Source organism: Salvia splendens, chromosome 14, assembly GCF_004379255.2.
Source record: "Salvia splendens isolate huo1 chromosome 14, SspV2, whole genome shotgun sequence".
In the NCBI taxonomy this organism is placed as follows: Eukaryota; Viridiplantae; Streptophyta; class Magnoliopsida; order Lamiales; family Lamiaceae; genus Salvia; species Salvia splendens.
The window spans coordinates 24,057,661-24,072,382 of NC_056045.1; the positions used below are offsets into that span (position 1 = coordinate 24,057,661).

At 36.9% G+C, this 14,722-nt stretch overlaps 1 protein-coding gene across 1 annotated transcript; it reads left to right on the plus strand.

Annotated features, from left to right (window-relative positions):
• The first annotated feature begins 1,494 nt into the window (after nt 1-1,494).
• On the plus strand, nt 1,495-1,959 carry LOC121764383. The gene has a single exon (XM_042160417.1). The coding sequence runs from the start codon at nt 1,495-1,497 to the stop codon at nt 1,957-1,959; it is 465 nt and encodes a 154-aa protein (XP_042016351.1).
• The last annotated feature ends 12,763 nt before the right edge of the window (nt 1,960-14,722 follow it).

Consider the following 14,722-nt stretch of genomic DNA (forward strand, 5'->3'; position numbering starts at 1 on the left):
TTATTATTTGACTTATTTACAGCTGGAATAAATTAAATTTGACCAATCATAATTCAAGAAAATTTAGAGTTACTCCAATTAGCTAGCATCTTGATAATTCACTTTTTAACAATTCAAAATATTTTTGTTACATCTACGATGCACCTCTCACGTTATGAAAATTTTATTTAATTTTCTACGAATTGATTTATGTGTGAATTTTGAAACAAAGTGTTGATTTATATTTTAAATACATAAACATAAACATAAACATACTATTGATAGATATTTTGTAAATAATTATGTAATGAATAAGTTATTTAAATTTAAATAACTTAATATTTTTTAAAAATATTAAAGAAAATAAAAAATACATATTTCATTGTTGAATGATTAATTAAAAATATGTATATAATTAAAGAAAATTTAAAATACGTATTATTTTTTTGAAAATATTAAAAGAATTAAAAATACGCATTGACCCGAATAACCCGGTGGGTTAGCCCGAAACCTGAAGGGTTAGGGTTAGGGTCGAACTTTTATAACCCGAAAAAATCATAACCCGAATAGCCCGTACCCGAATGGCCCGACAACCCGAACGGGTTGGCCCGAACCCGAACGGGTTGGCCCGATTGACATCCCTAAATATAATACTTGTCTGCATTGATCGGTCATCTGTCAGTACTATGAATCATGTAAGAGCATCATCAATGGTGCTGAATTTCCGACGGAATTCCTTGCAGAATTCTCAAAAACACCTCCTGCCACGTCATACGGACTTCTCACTGCACTGCCACGTCATACGGAATTCCCACTGCACAGTGGTGGAATTTCCCACGGAATTCCCGAAGGAATTCCCACAATAAAAACATTCACAAATTCACAAATTAAACAATTTCCGGAAGTAAGAAATTTACGGAATTAAATAGTCGACACAAATAGGAAAAAATATTCCATTAATAAAAAAAAGTACACCAAATTAAAAAGTACATTTCAATAATACAAGTGGTGCGAATGAAATGAAGTTCAACGGAATGTATATATAGGAACCGAAAAAACATTTAATGCATTAAACGGGAATTCTGCGCGGAATTCCGCGAGCGTCAACGCAATGACAGACGTCCGCACGGAATTCCCCACGGAATTCCGTATCCGTGGAAGGGATACACAATGGCGGACGTCCGCCACGGAATTCCCGCACGCCGGTGGGAATTCCGGGTGGACGTCCGCCATTGCTGGTACTCTTAACAAGATTTGTTTAGATAGTATATTATGATAACAAACGTAGAGTGCTACTTCTATCGTTTCACTCATACTTATCATAGTTTCAAGTAGTTAAGAAATATATATTGGGTGTTTGGTAGATTAAGATAATTGTGAGTTATCTTATTTAAGTGTTTGGTTCAACAAGTCACAAATAAGGATTAAAATTGTAATGGTCAAAATTATCTTCATTAATTTTATTTAATTACTTAATTATCCTTATGTTGCCCTAATAATTCCAAATGCACAAAAATGAAATCCATAACCAAATTAGGCCTGGGATTATGCATCATCTTCGGCAGCCTCCTCGCCGTCGCCGCCGAGCTCTACTACCTCCTATGGCGAAAGAAGAATCAGCAACAAACCCAAACCCATAAAAAAAGATTCAATTTTTCACACATTCTCCAATTCTGCAGGGGGCCCACCTCCTCCTCCGCCGTACACGAGCCGCAGTCCAAAGACCTCTGGCTGAAGAAGCCGTTTGCGGAGGAGAACATGGGGAGCTTCCCGCGATTTCTGTTCACGATCGCGGAGGAGACTAGGGAGGATTTGGAATCGGAAGATGGGGGCTTCAATTTGGGCGATTTGCTGCATATTTTGGAGACGCTGTTCCTGACGCCGGCGGCTTCGCTGTCGTTTGGCGGGGAGTGGAAGGGGGGTGAGAGAATTGTGGAAGAACTCCTTGTTGACAATTACAATTTTAATCCTTATTTGTGAAGTGAGGATTAGGAAGAGACGTTAGTTTTGGAGTAGGGCTAGAAATTTTTAAATTATGGGTAAAAATGTATTTTGCAAAATTAACTAGGTATCCTTGATATGTAACATGCCAAAATGGGTGGTTACATATGTGACTGAAACATAGATTTTTTAATGGGCTTTGTGCGGGCCGGATACAGAACACGGGCTATTAAGTTTATTAACATAGCTACCAAATGCACAAATAAACCCGGATTAATCCTCTTATCTAATCGTAACATAGCTACCAAACGGGGCCTAAGTGGAGCATTTATTTTTCAGCACGAAATTTTATATAGTGTTATTTTATGAGTTAAATGGAGAATATAAAATAAGAGAGAGGGAAAAGGTACATAGTGATGTTTATAATTTTATAAATATATAATTTAGAATGAGACATTTGAGTTTAAAAATCCACAATTAGTAATTTCTATGATTTTATATCTTTAATTCAATAATGTCAAAGGTGCTTAACTCCTATTTAAAAAAACTAGGCGATTGACCTGAAATTAATTCTTTTTGTAAATATATGTATGATAAATAAAGGAACTTTCATCACAGCTTGTTTAATTGTAAGTGTAGTGTGTACCAGTGTGTTGATATATAAGAAAAGTTTATGTGACATAATTTTAATTTTTGAGAAACTATGGAAATCATGATAATTAAAGGCTCCACCGGTAGTGGTAGGGATGACAAAACGTGAATCACTATCACCTTTTTTTAAAGTTAAATTGAATGCAATAATACAAGGAGTGGTCACACAGGATATTGCTTATCTGAATCATCCTTCAAATATATTCATTATAGAGTAACAAATTGAAAATTAAGTTGAAATCAATAAACAATTTAACATATCCTTCCACTCCTAAAAGAGTAAATTAATTAGTACTCCATCTGTCCCATTAGAAATGAAACGTTTTCCTTTTTGGTCTGTCCCATTAAAAATGAAACGTTTCTAAAAATGGAAACAATACTCTCTCTACTTTTTCTTCTCTCTTACTTTACTCTCTCTTCATTAACTCATAAAACAACACTACATAAAATCTAGTGCCGAAAAGCAAATGTTGCATATTTATTGGGACGGGTGATGAATCCGCGAATTTCTGATGTTAGTGAATGCAGGAAAATACAGATCACGACACCGAGAATTTACGTGGTTCGATTTACTGAGGTAAATCTACGTCCACGGGAAGAAAAGAGGGCAGAGTTGTATTGCTTGATCTGTTTTCTACAGCTTACAAATACAAACTTGCTATTTGATATTTTATCTCTAGAGAGCGAGAGAGAGCGTCCCCCTAATCTATCTGATCTAAGTTCTATTTATACATTGAACTAAGATCGTGGCTTGCATCACCACTAATGATGGTTGTGGATGTCGTGGAGGTCATGCGATCCTGCATGGGCCCACTATCCTGCATCAGTTAATGACTGCTTGACACCACTAAATATATCGTGGGTGTAGTGGAGATCGTGGAGGTTCTGACATGAGTTGACTATCTCCCAGTTCGGTCAAATACTGAGACCGAACTGCTGAACTATTGCCGAGCAGCTTTTGCCGGTCTGAGAGTAGAGCTTGATTGGTCGGCTTTTACCGAGCTGTAGGCTGGGGCCGAACTCTTTGGTAATGCCGAACTGATTGGTTGGCTTTTACCGAGCTGTAGGCTGGGGCCGAACTCTTTGGTAATGCCGATCTGATACTCTTCCTTGGGCTTTGGGCTGATGGGCCGTCACTGCTGTTGGGCTTGTTTAGTCCGTACTCCATCACTACCCCCCCCGAAAAGCGAAGTGAATTACTTCGGCGAAGCGAGTCACTTCGGCATTCTGGATAAAGGTACGGGGTAAGTTGATGTTTGTCTTTGGTCTGATGAAATAAACATCTTTGACCGGACTCGTCTTTGGTCTGATGAAATAAACATCTTTGACCGGACTCGTCTTTGGTCTGATGAAATAAACATCTTTGACCGGACTCGTCTTTGGTCGGATGAAATAAACATCTTTGACCGGACTCGTCTTTGGTCGGATGAAATAAACATCTTTGACCGGACTCGTCTTTGGTCTGATGAAATAAACATCTTTGACCGGACTCGTCTTTGGTCTGATGAAATAAACATCTTTGACCGGACTCGTCTTTGGTCTGATGAAATAAACATCTTTGACCGGACTCGTTTTTGGTCTGATGAAATAAACATCTTTGACCGGACTCGTCTTCGGTCTGATGAAATAAACATCTTTGACCGGACTCGTCTTTGGTCTGATGAAATAAACATCTTTGACCGGACTCGTCTTTGGTCTGATGAAATAAACATCTTTGACCGGACTCGTCTTTGGTCGGATGAAATAAACATCTTTGACCGGACTCGTCTTTGGTCTGATGAAATAAACATCTTTGACCGGACTCGTCTTCGGTCTGATGAAATAAACATCTTTGACCGGACTCGTCTTTGGTCGGATGAAATAAACATCTTTGACCGGACTCGTCTTTGGTCTGATGAAATAAACATCTTTGACCGGACTCGTCTTTGGTCTGATGAAATAAACATCTTTGACCGGACTCGTCTTTGGTCTGATGAAATAAACATCTTTGACCGGACTCGTCTTTGGTCTGATGAAATAAACATCTTTGACCGGACTCGTCTTCGGTCTGATGAAATAAACATCTTTGACCGGATTCGTCTTTGGTCGGATGAAATAAACATCTTTGACCGGACTCGTCTTTGGTCGGATGAAATAAACATCTTTGACCGGACTCGTCTTTGGTCGGATGAAATAAACATCTTTGACCGGACTCGTCTTTGGTCGGATGAAATAAACATCTTTGACCGGACACCATCTTGTCCCAGATTTATTTTGAAGTTTAGTTTGAACATGAACATTATGATTATAACCTTGTTGTTAGAACACGTATTGGCCGTGGCCGTGTTGTGTAATAACGTATTGGTTAACATCATATTGTTTATGATGGAGTTATTATGAATTATTCTGTTATTGGAAGTCATTTGATTAAGAAAACACAGATGAAAACACATTTGAAAAGGAAAATACAGATTTAAAACTTGTATGAAGATAAATTGCAGTATGAAGATATGAAATTGAAAACTCACTTTGGATTAAAACTTGAAAAGGTAGCAGAGGGAAGGAGGGAGAAGAGCAATGAGTCTGAGATCAGAACTCGGTGTGCTTTTCTACATTCCAGACCTCTTATTTATAGCCAACAACCCTGGCTACATAGGAGTACAGTATCTTACAAATACGTAAGCAGTGACGAAAATCACACTAATTTACATAGTACTATTACAAAAGTTACTATTCACTATTCACTATTCACACGATTTTTACATAACTATAATAGAAAGTAGCCGTCATTCCTGACTTTTGAGAAGCTTTTGAAACATCTTTTGAAAGATAGCCGTAACTTTTGACATTTGAGAAGAGAGCCTTTGACGAGGGTGACCCATGAAGCAATTATGCTGCCAATATGATATTGATAAGCCGAATCCTGTTTTTGCAACGTTTGATGTACTGACAACGTCTCCATTCTTCATCATCATAGTAGTAGTCCATATGATGACTTCTTCTGAAGCGGTACTCATACATTTCTTCAAGACATCTTTCTTCATTAATAATTGCCGCCTGGAGCCATCTGAGCTCTGATCTAAAATCGAACCGTTGGAAGGGATGCATCTTTTAGGCTGCAGTCATAATGGAGATAATTTTGAGAGTTCTTTTCATCCTTTTGATCCTATTGACTCTATGGAAAATGTCATCAATGGTTTCTCTAACAAAAGGAAAATCCACTTCTTCAGGAGGGTTTTCGAGAACAATTTTTACTATTTCTGAGAGAGAGGTAACCATATCGGTATCAATTTTGATATTGTCAACAAGAAACCTAGAATAGGCTTCAGTATTCTTTCTTCTGAAGTAACCTGTCATTAGAAATCAAAGGGGTCTTGACCCCCGATAGGGTCAGAAGAGACCGATTCTTCAGACTTGGACTTTGAAGAGACAGACTTTTGAGCCAAAAATTCAAAGAAATCCCTTTTGAGATGTTCTGGGAGATTATCCATGAAACTTCCAGGTTTTGATTCTGTTTTGCTAGATTTTTCTGGTTTTTCTGCTTTGTCTTTCCCTTTTTGATCTCTTTGGAAAACCGCCTTTTCACCAGTGGTAAAGAATTTTTTGACAGCCGGTTCAGTTCCAATATGATTTTGAAACCTAGCCCACCATTTGATTCTGAAGACTCTTGTTAAAGAGTAAGGAGAAGGATCCGGATAGATTTTTTCAAAGTTAAAATCCCAGGAAAAGATCCAAGGTACTTTGAACTCAGCATGGAACATGACAAATTTTTGAAAATTTTTGAGGGTAGAGTATTCCGCAAAGGCGTGAAAACCCTTTTGAACTTCAGAAGGAAGAATATGGATGGAAGATCCTATTTTCCTCCACCAATCAGAAAACCAGATTGGAAATTGCTTCTCACAGTTATGGTGAAAGGCCATGAACCAGGAGTGGTTATAATATCTTAATAAGAAAGCTCTGAACCAAGCATTCTTATAGTCGATATAATTATACCCCTGAGCTGGGTGATTGAAGGTTTTGAATTCACAAAGGCCACCAAAGGTGGTTGTGGTATGGACTTTTTTGATAATGCATTTTGAATACTCAATCTCTTTGGATCTGTTGTAATTATGAGTTATTTCCACTGAATCAGAATCAATAAGAATAAACTCATAATACTTTTGGTCCTTTAGGCAATCATCTGATTCCCAGAGTTGGGAAGGATTTGGAAAACGGTTTCTAATGAAATCAGTTTGAGAGAGTTTGGCTGGAAAATCAGTGAAAGGGGTCATCCCACAATCTTCATGCCACTCTTTTGGAAAATATTTGAATTCTTCAGGAGCATTAGGGATTTGAATATTAGCGGCCTTTGGAATATTTGAGGTAAGGACAGTATTATAAGGGATTTCGGGAGTATTTTGAAGTGGGGAAAATCTGTTTGAAATGATTTGATTTGAAAGGTGTCTTTGATTGGGTTTTTGAGGAGTGAGGGGAGCCGAGGATGAGACCAAGGCCTTTGAGGTTTTGTTTGAGGGGAAGATTTCATAATCTTTGACACTTTGTTTCTTGGACATCCTAGAGTCCGTCATTGCGACCTTGTAAAAATTCTCTGGTTAGGAAATCAGGTAGAGAATTATTTTCTCCTTTTATGAACTCAATTTCAAAATCAAAGACAGATAAAATGGCTTGCCATCTGGCAAATATTTGTTTTGAGACAATATTTTGAACATCTTTTGTGAGGACTTCTTTTGCAGATTTGCAATCAATTCTGATTAAAAATCTTTTGTTATAAAGGTCGTCTTGAAATTTTTGAATGCATAAAACTATGGACAAAATTTCTTTTTTGATAACAGAATAATTCATTTGCGCATTGTTCCAGATACCAGAATGGTATCTTACCAGTTGCTCTTTTGAATCCAGCTTTTGTTTTAATATCCCCCCATAGCCTATGTTTGAAGCATCCGTTTCAATAATCATGAAGGCTTTTGGATTAGGAATACCTAAACAAGGTAGAGTTTTGACCTGCTGTTTTATGATCTTAACCACATTGGTATGTTCTTCTGTCCAATTTGAAGGATTTTTCCTAAGTCTTTGATAGAGAGGTTTACAAGTCTTCCTAAGGTTGGGAAAGAAATCTGAGATGTAATTTAGACATCCTAAAAATCTTTGTAATTGATTCTTTTCTTTTATCTCATCAGGAAATTTGTCTGTAAAGGATATGGATCTACTAATGGGTCTAAAAGCTCCCTTTCCAATCTCATGCCCTAAGAATCTTATATTAGTTTGGAAAAGTTTCATTTTTGGAGTAGAAATAACTAATCCATTTCTCTCAATGGTTCTTAAGAAGATTCCTAAATGTTTTATATGTTGATCAAGATCTTGGGAAAAGATCAAAACATCATCTATGTAGACAATGCTAAATTGGCTATGAGGGTTTAAGATATCATTCATAATTTTTTGAAACTCCGAAGGAGCATTTTTGAGACCGAAAGGCATTACATTCCATTCGTAATGTCCAAAGGGAATTGTGAAGGCTGTTTTATACCTATCCTTCTCAGCGATTTGAATTTGCCAAAATCCAGATTTAAGATCGAATTTGGAAAATATTTTTGCATTATAAAGCCTGTTTATCAGATCTCTTTTATTAGGAATTGGATGCCTAATCCATTGTAAAACATTATTGAGAGGCTTATAATTAATAACAAGTCGGGGAGTTCCCCTTTCTAATTCTGCTTGTTTCATGACGTAGAAAGCAGAACAGCTCCAGGGAGAATTTGAGGGTCTAATAAGCTTTTTATTAAGTAAGTCTTTAACTTCTTTTTTACACACTTCAAGAAGTTCTTGATTCATTTGAATGGGTCTTGACTTCGTAGGGATTTTACTTTCGTGGAAATCTTCCTCATAAGGTAGATTAATCACATGATGCTTTCTTTCCCAGAAAGCATTGGGGACTTCATTACAAACCCTTTTGATAAAACTATTTTCTATTTCTTTGATTTTTGAAACAAATCTAGGATTTTTGAGTTGTTCTTCAATTTTTTGGAAAGGAATTTCTTCTTTAAGATAACTTATTTGTTTTTGTTTTTGGGTTATCTTATTGATTTGTTTAAAGATAGAACTTCTTTGAAGGTTAAGGATTTCTTGTTTCAAAATGGGGGAGATGAAATTAAATTTTAATTCTCTTCCTTGGATATTGGTAGTAATGCCACTATCATCGACACTAAAAGGATAGATTTGAGTTAAGAAAGGTGTTCCCAGAATCATATTGTAGGTGATATCTTCAACAATCGTAAAAATATTCCGGAAACAATAACCATTATTGCAGATATGAGCTTTGGAGAGTTTGTATCTGATTCTTAAAGGGTTATTATTGGCTGTGTAAAGTTTCTCTTTTGTTTTGTCACAATATTTAGTAGGAACAACTCCTTCTCTAATAATGTTCTGGTCAGCACCCGAATCAACTAACGCCATTATGTTGGTTTTGAAGTTACCGATAACCAGAGTTACATTAACATGCCATTTTTGATAATTCATTTCTTGGATGACTTTTATGGAATTATTTTCTGAATTCTGTTCCGGATTTTCCCAGTTGTTAACTTCTGTATTTCTTTCCATGATAGAAAGTCTTGTTTCTAATTCAAAATCCTTTTCTTTAAGTCTATAAAATTCTTCATTAATTTGTTTTTTAAGATTATTAATTTCACTCTGAAGGTCTTTTGTAGTTATTTGTTTTGATATACTTTGATAAGGATATTTATCCCATAGTTTGTTTAGGCTGAAATCTTCTTTTATATTAACCTTCTTAGAAGTAGATGGCTCTTCAAGAATTAAGTCTTTTAACTTGTTAAGATACTCATCCCTAGTTTCAGTGTCAGGGATTTGGTGAAGGAGATCAAGAATAACTTCCTTCTTTTCTTTGGAAATGGTATTGATGCAAATTTTGCAAATATCTTTTTCATTTTCATTACTACTATGGTAATTACTACTTCCAGAGGTGTTTTGAATTTCTTCAATTTCTGACTCACTTTCAGAATTGGAGGAACTGTTTTCTTCTCTTAGAAGGTTATTAATCTGTTTACTTAGTAGTCTAATGTTTTTATTTCTTTTCTTCCAACATCGTTCTTCGGTGTGACCCATCTTTTTGCAATATTCGCATTTTATCTTATCTCTGTCCTTTTCCTTAGTTGGTTTGAATTTTCTTTTTGGTCTTGTAAATTTACTTCGTGACGTTTTATAATAATCATGCTTTTGAGTATCTTTCTTGAATTTTCTGATCTTTCTTTTGCTTTTAGACGAGGGAGCCTCAATTTTTTCTATTCCAAACATTTCACAGAAACACCCTAATTCGTTTTTGGCATTTTGTTTGTCCTTCCTATATTTGTTTTGTATTTTTATCTCCATACAAAGGGCTAATCCTTCTTTTTTGATAAAAGCAAATAATTGACCAAAAGTTATATTTTCAAAAGGGATATTTTCAGAATCAATATCATCTTTAAGTTTTTGTATTATTCTTTCACTAAACAATTTGGGTAATCCTGCTATGAATCTTTCTTTCCAAAAGGCTTGATTACAATCATTTCTTTTGAGGACATGAGTTATGAAGACATCTTTATACCATCTGTAATCGGATAAGGAAGGGCATCTAAGGTTATTTAAAACCATAGAGGAGCTATTATATTCTTCCCTAGGGTTTCCGACAAAATACATAGAGATGGTAATAATAAGGAAATCACAAGCATCGCTTGTTTCATGTATTTCACCATCTTGATCTTCGGTATTAACAATATGATTAAGAATTTCTTCCTTGCTTTCAAGGCTTAACGCATTATCCCACCAATTTTTAAGTTGGCCCGTAAAACCATTAACAAGGAGGACACAAGCTTCTTTTTCAGAAATACCAGCATATCTAAATGCCATTTTTGCCATTCCCATTTCTTGTAAAGTATTGAGAATTTCATATTCAGGTTTTCCATCAATATTCCATTCAGTAATTGAGGTTCCATCATAACTGGACCTATGAAATTGACCTCTTTCTTCGTACAGCAGATCTGCTGGCGAAGGCCTACTATAATAAGGTTTATTACTGTTAAATTTTTTCCCTTTGAAAATTTTGTTTATTTTAAGAGGGGAGTTACTAGACTCTTTGAAAACATCTTCTAGTTTTTCAACAAAATTATCCTCTTCTTCAGAGGAAGAATGACTTGACTGTTCAGAACTAGACCCGTGGAAATGTTGAATAACATTCGTAGTTGACTTGCTTGGACCAGCAAGATTTCCAGAGATTTTGTTAAGAATTTCCTCTGTTTTTGAATTGAAGGAAATATTCTTATTTTTCAAACTATCATTACTTTTGAAAAAAGGTTTGGAAGTATCATTGAGGATGCTTTGTTTATTAACAGTAAATAACTTTGATGAAATAGTATCTAGTTGTTCAGCAATGGTACCAAGGATTTGGTTTGAAAAATTACTTTGTTGGATAATTTTTCGGAACTCTCTGTTTTCCTCAGGGTCAGTAACATTGGTTCGTTTGAAAGGGTCAGCAATAATCTCTCCTTTAGCAGTTTGAATTTTCAGAGCTTGAAGAGGGGGATGGACAGCTGAAATAACTATATCTTTTTCAGAAGAATACCATCTTTTCATAAGGCTTGAACCAACTTCTATGGCAGGTTTTTTGAAACAATTATACCATCCTTCCGAGGATAGATGAATTGCTATGAAATCATAAAAAAGGAAATTTGACTTGATTTTTTTCATTTCTCTCATCCATTTCTCTTTATTTCGCTCTTAATTTTATCATTTAATTCATTGAACCATCTTTCCTTTTCTTTGTAGATGGGATTGCTTAATTCTTTCTTAAGATAATCCATATCAGGTTCAAATTCTTTATTAGTAATTATGACCATGGTACTCCTGGTAGGTGAGTAAGAGTCATCCATGTTTTGTTCCGTAGGGGAATTTGGTCGAGGTATGGGAGTTTTGAAGGTCCAATTTCTTTCAGATGTGCTAGGCATGTCAGAACAGGAGGCTCTACTACTTTCGTAGTTGAAACTCCTATTGTTTCTAAAGGTTGAGAAAGAATTTGTTCTATCAAATTTGACAGTTATAGTGCCATTTGGTTCTTCAATGATCTGAGAAGGTTCCGTTCTTTCTAAGTTTCTAGGAGCCTGAGGCTCCATTATAGTAAACTGGCTTGGGATAGTAATTTCATCCCATTTTAATCTTTTAGGAGTATAGGTTGAGGATTGCTCAGCATCAACCTGAAGAAGGATAGTTTCTCCTTTTGAAAAGGGATTCTTGCTGAATTTGGGATTCAGATTGGACGTCATTAGTCTAAGATAGACCCTAAACATGACAGCAAAGTTTTTACATACATGAAACTTATCCCCTTGGATTTGAACATCAAGGATGAGAGATTCAAGGATCATGGGGTCAGTGAGATCGACAGAGAAATTAGGACAGCAGTTGAAGTAGATGGGACCATTACATATGTTTGTTTGAACCATGGCTAAAATAGAAGTTTTGTAATCTTTGAGTCTTTTATCTCTTAGAACAAGCAAAATAGGGGCATCAACTCCTATGTGGACTAAGGGTTTGACAGCAATTTGGGCAAGACCAAAATGTGCATATCTATATTTTTGTTCCCTATATTTTTTTAGGGATTCTCCATTAAGAAGAGGAAAGCTTTCCGATTTTTGCAATATGCTTCTAGTTTCTTCATGAGTTCTTATAGAAAAGGCAGTTTTGAAATCAATAAGTCCTATATCATAGTAGTTTTCTATTTTTTCATTAGGGATGCTCCAATTAGAATAATCTATAGGGGCATGAGTTTCCCTACTTGGAACAATGCTTTTATCCATTTTATTTTTGGTTTTGGGTACTAAAAGACTTCTAAATTTACTGGCCATAGACGAAAGGAGGGATAGATTAAGATTAGGAGGTGGTCTAGATCTAAGAAACTGGTCGCAGGGGAACACTATGCGTGGAACACCTAAACTTAAGGCTTACCAACCGTCTTACAAGTTTGCCAAACCTGAATTCCAACGTTTCTTTGACTAAGGTTATTCCTAAGGATAATCTGATCATCTCAATTTCGCGTATTAAGACAGTTGAATTTATAGGTCGTCCGGTCAAAGATGTTTATTTCATCCGACCAAAGACGAGTCCGGTCAAAGATGTTTATTTCATCAGACCAAAGACGAGTCCGGTCAAAGATGTTTATTTCATCAGACCGAAGACGAGTCCGGTCAAAGATGTTTATTTCATCAGACCGAAGACGAGTCCGGTCAAAGATGTTTATTTCATCAGACCAAAGACGAGTCCGGTCAAAGATGTTTATTTCATCAGACCAAAGACGAGTCCGGTCAAAGATGTTTATTTCATCAGACCAAAGACGAGTCCGGTCAAAGATGTTTATTTCATCAGACCAAAGACGAGTCCGGTCAAAGATGTTTATTTCATCCGACCGAAGACGAGTCCGGTCAAAGATGTTTATTTCATCAGACCGAAGACGAGTCCGGTCAAAGATGTTTATTTCATCCGACCGAAGACGAGTCCGGTCAAAGATGTTTATTTCATCAGACCGAAGACGAGTCCGGTCAAAGATGTTTATTTCATCCGACCGAAGACGAGTCCGGTCAAAGATGTTTATTTCATCCGACCAAAGACGAGTCCGGTCAAAGATGTTTATTTCATCAGACCAAAGACGAGTCCGGTCAAAGATGTTTATTTCATCAGACCAAAGACGAGTCCGGTCAAAGATGTTTATTTCATCAGACCGAAGACGAGTCCGGTCAAAGATGTTTATTTCATCAGACCAAAAACGAGTCCGGTCAAAGATGTTTATTTCATCAGACCAAAGACGAGTCCGGTCAAAGATGTTTATTTCATCAGACCAAAGACGAGTCCGGTCAAAGATGTTTATTTCATCAGACCAAAGACGAGTCCGGTCAAAGATGTTTATTTCATCCGACCAAAGACGAGTCCGGTCAAAGATGTTTATTTCATCCGACCAAAGACGAGTCCGGTCAAAGATGTTTATTTCATCAGACCAAAGACGAGTCCGGTCAAAGATGTTTATTTCATCAGACCAAAGACGAGTCCGGTCAAAGATGTTTATTTCATCAGACCAAAGACAAACATCAACTTACCCCGTACCTTTATCCAGAATGCCGAAGTGACTCGCTTCGCCGAAGTAATTCACTTCGCTTTTCGGGGGGGGTAGTGATGGAGTACGGACTAAACAAGCCCAACAGCAGTGACGGCCCATCAGCCCAAAGCCCAAGGAAGAGTATCAGATCGGCATTACCAAAGAGTTCGGCCCCAGCCTACAGCTCGGTAAAAGCCAACCAATCAGTTCGGCATTACCAAAGAGTTCGGCCCCAGCCTACAGCTCGGTAAAAGCCGACCAATCAAGCTCTACTCTCAGACCGGCAAAAGCTGCTCGGCAATAGTTCAGCAGTTCGGTCTCAGTATTTGACCGAACTGGGAGATAGTCAACTCATGTCAGAACCTCCACGATCTCCACTACACCCACGATCTATTTAGTGGTGTCAAGCAGTCATTAACTGATGCAGGATAGTGGGCCCATGCAGGATCGCATGACCTCCACGACATCCACAACCATCATTAGTGGTGATGCAAGCCACGATCTTAGTTCAATGTATAAATAGAACTTAGATCAGATAGATTAAGGGGACGCTCTCTCTCGCTCTCTAGAGATAAAATATCAAATAGCAAGTTTGTATTTGTAAGCTGTAGAAAACAGATCAAGCAATACAACTCTGCCCTCTTTTCTTCCCGTGGACGTAGATTTACCTCAGTAAATCGAACCACGTAAATTCTCGGTGTCGTGATCTGTATTTTCCTGCATTCACTAACATCAGAAATTCGCGGATTCATCACGTGGTCGTGGGTTCGATTCCCACAGACGGCGCCAGTGATGAATCCGCGAATTTCTGATGTTAGTGAATGCAGGAAAATACAGATCACGACACCGAGAATTTACGTGGTTCGATTTACTGAGGTAAATCTACGTCCACGGGAAGAAAAGAGGGCAGAGTTGTATTGCTTGATCTGTTTTCTACAGCTTACAAATACAAACTTGCTATTTGATATTTTATCTCTAGAGAGCGAGAGAGAGCGTCCCCCTAATCTATCTGATCTAAGTTCTATTTATACATTGAACTAAGATCGT

Bases quoted from the DNA above. Each gene is read 5' to 3' on its own strand.
- LOC121764383 (XM_042160417.1), top strand. From the start codon at position 1,495: ATGAAATCCATAACCAAATTAGGCCTGGGATTATGCATCATCTTCGGC.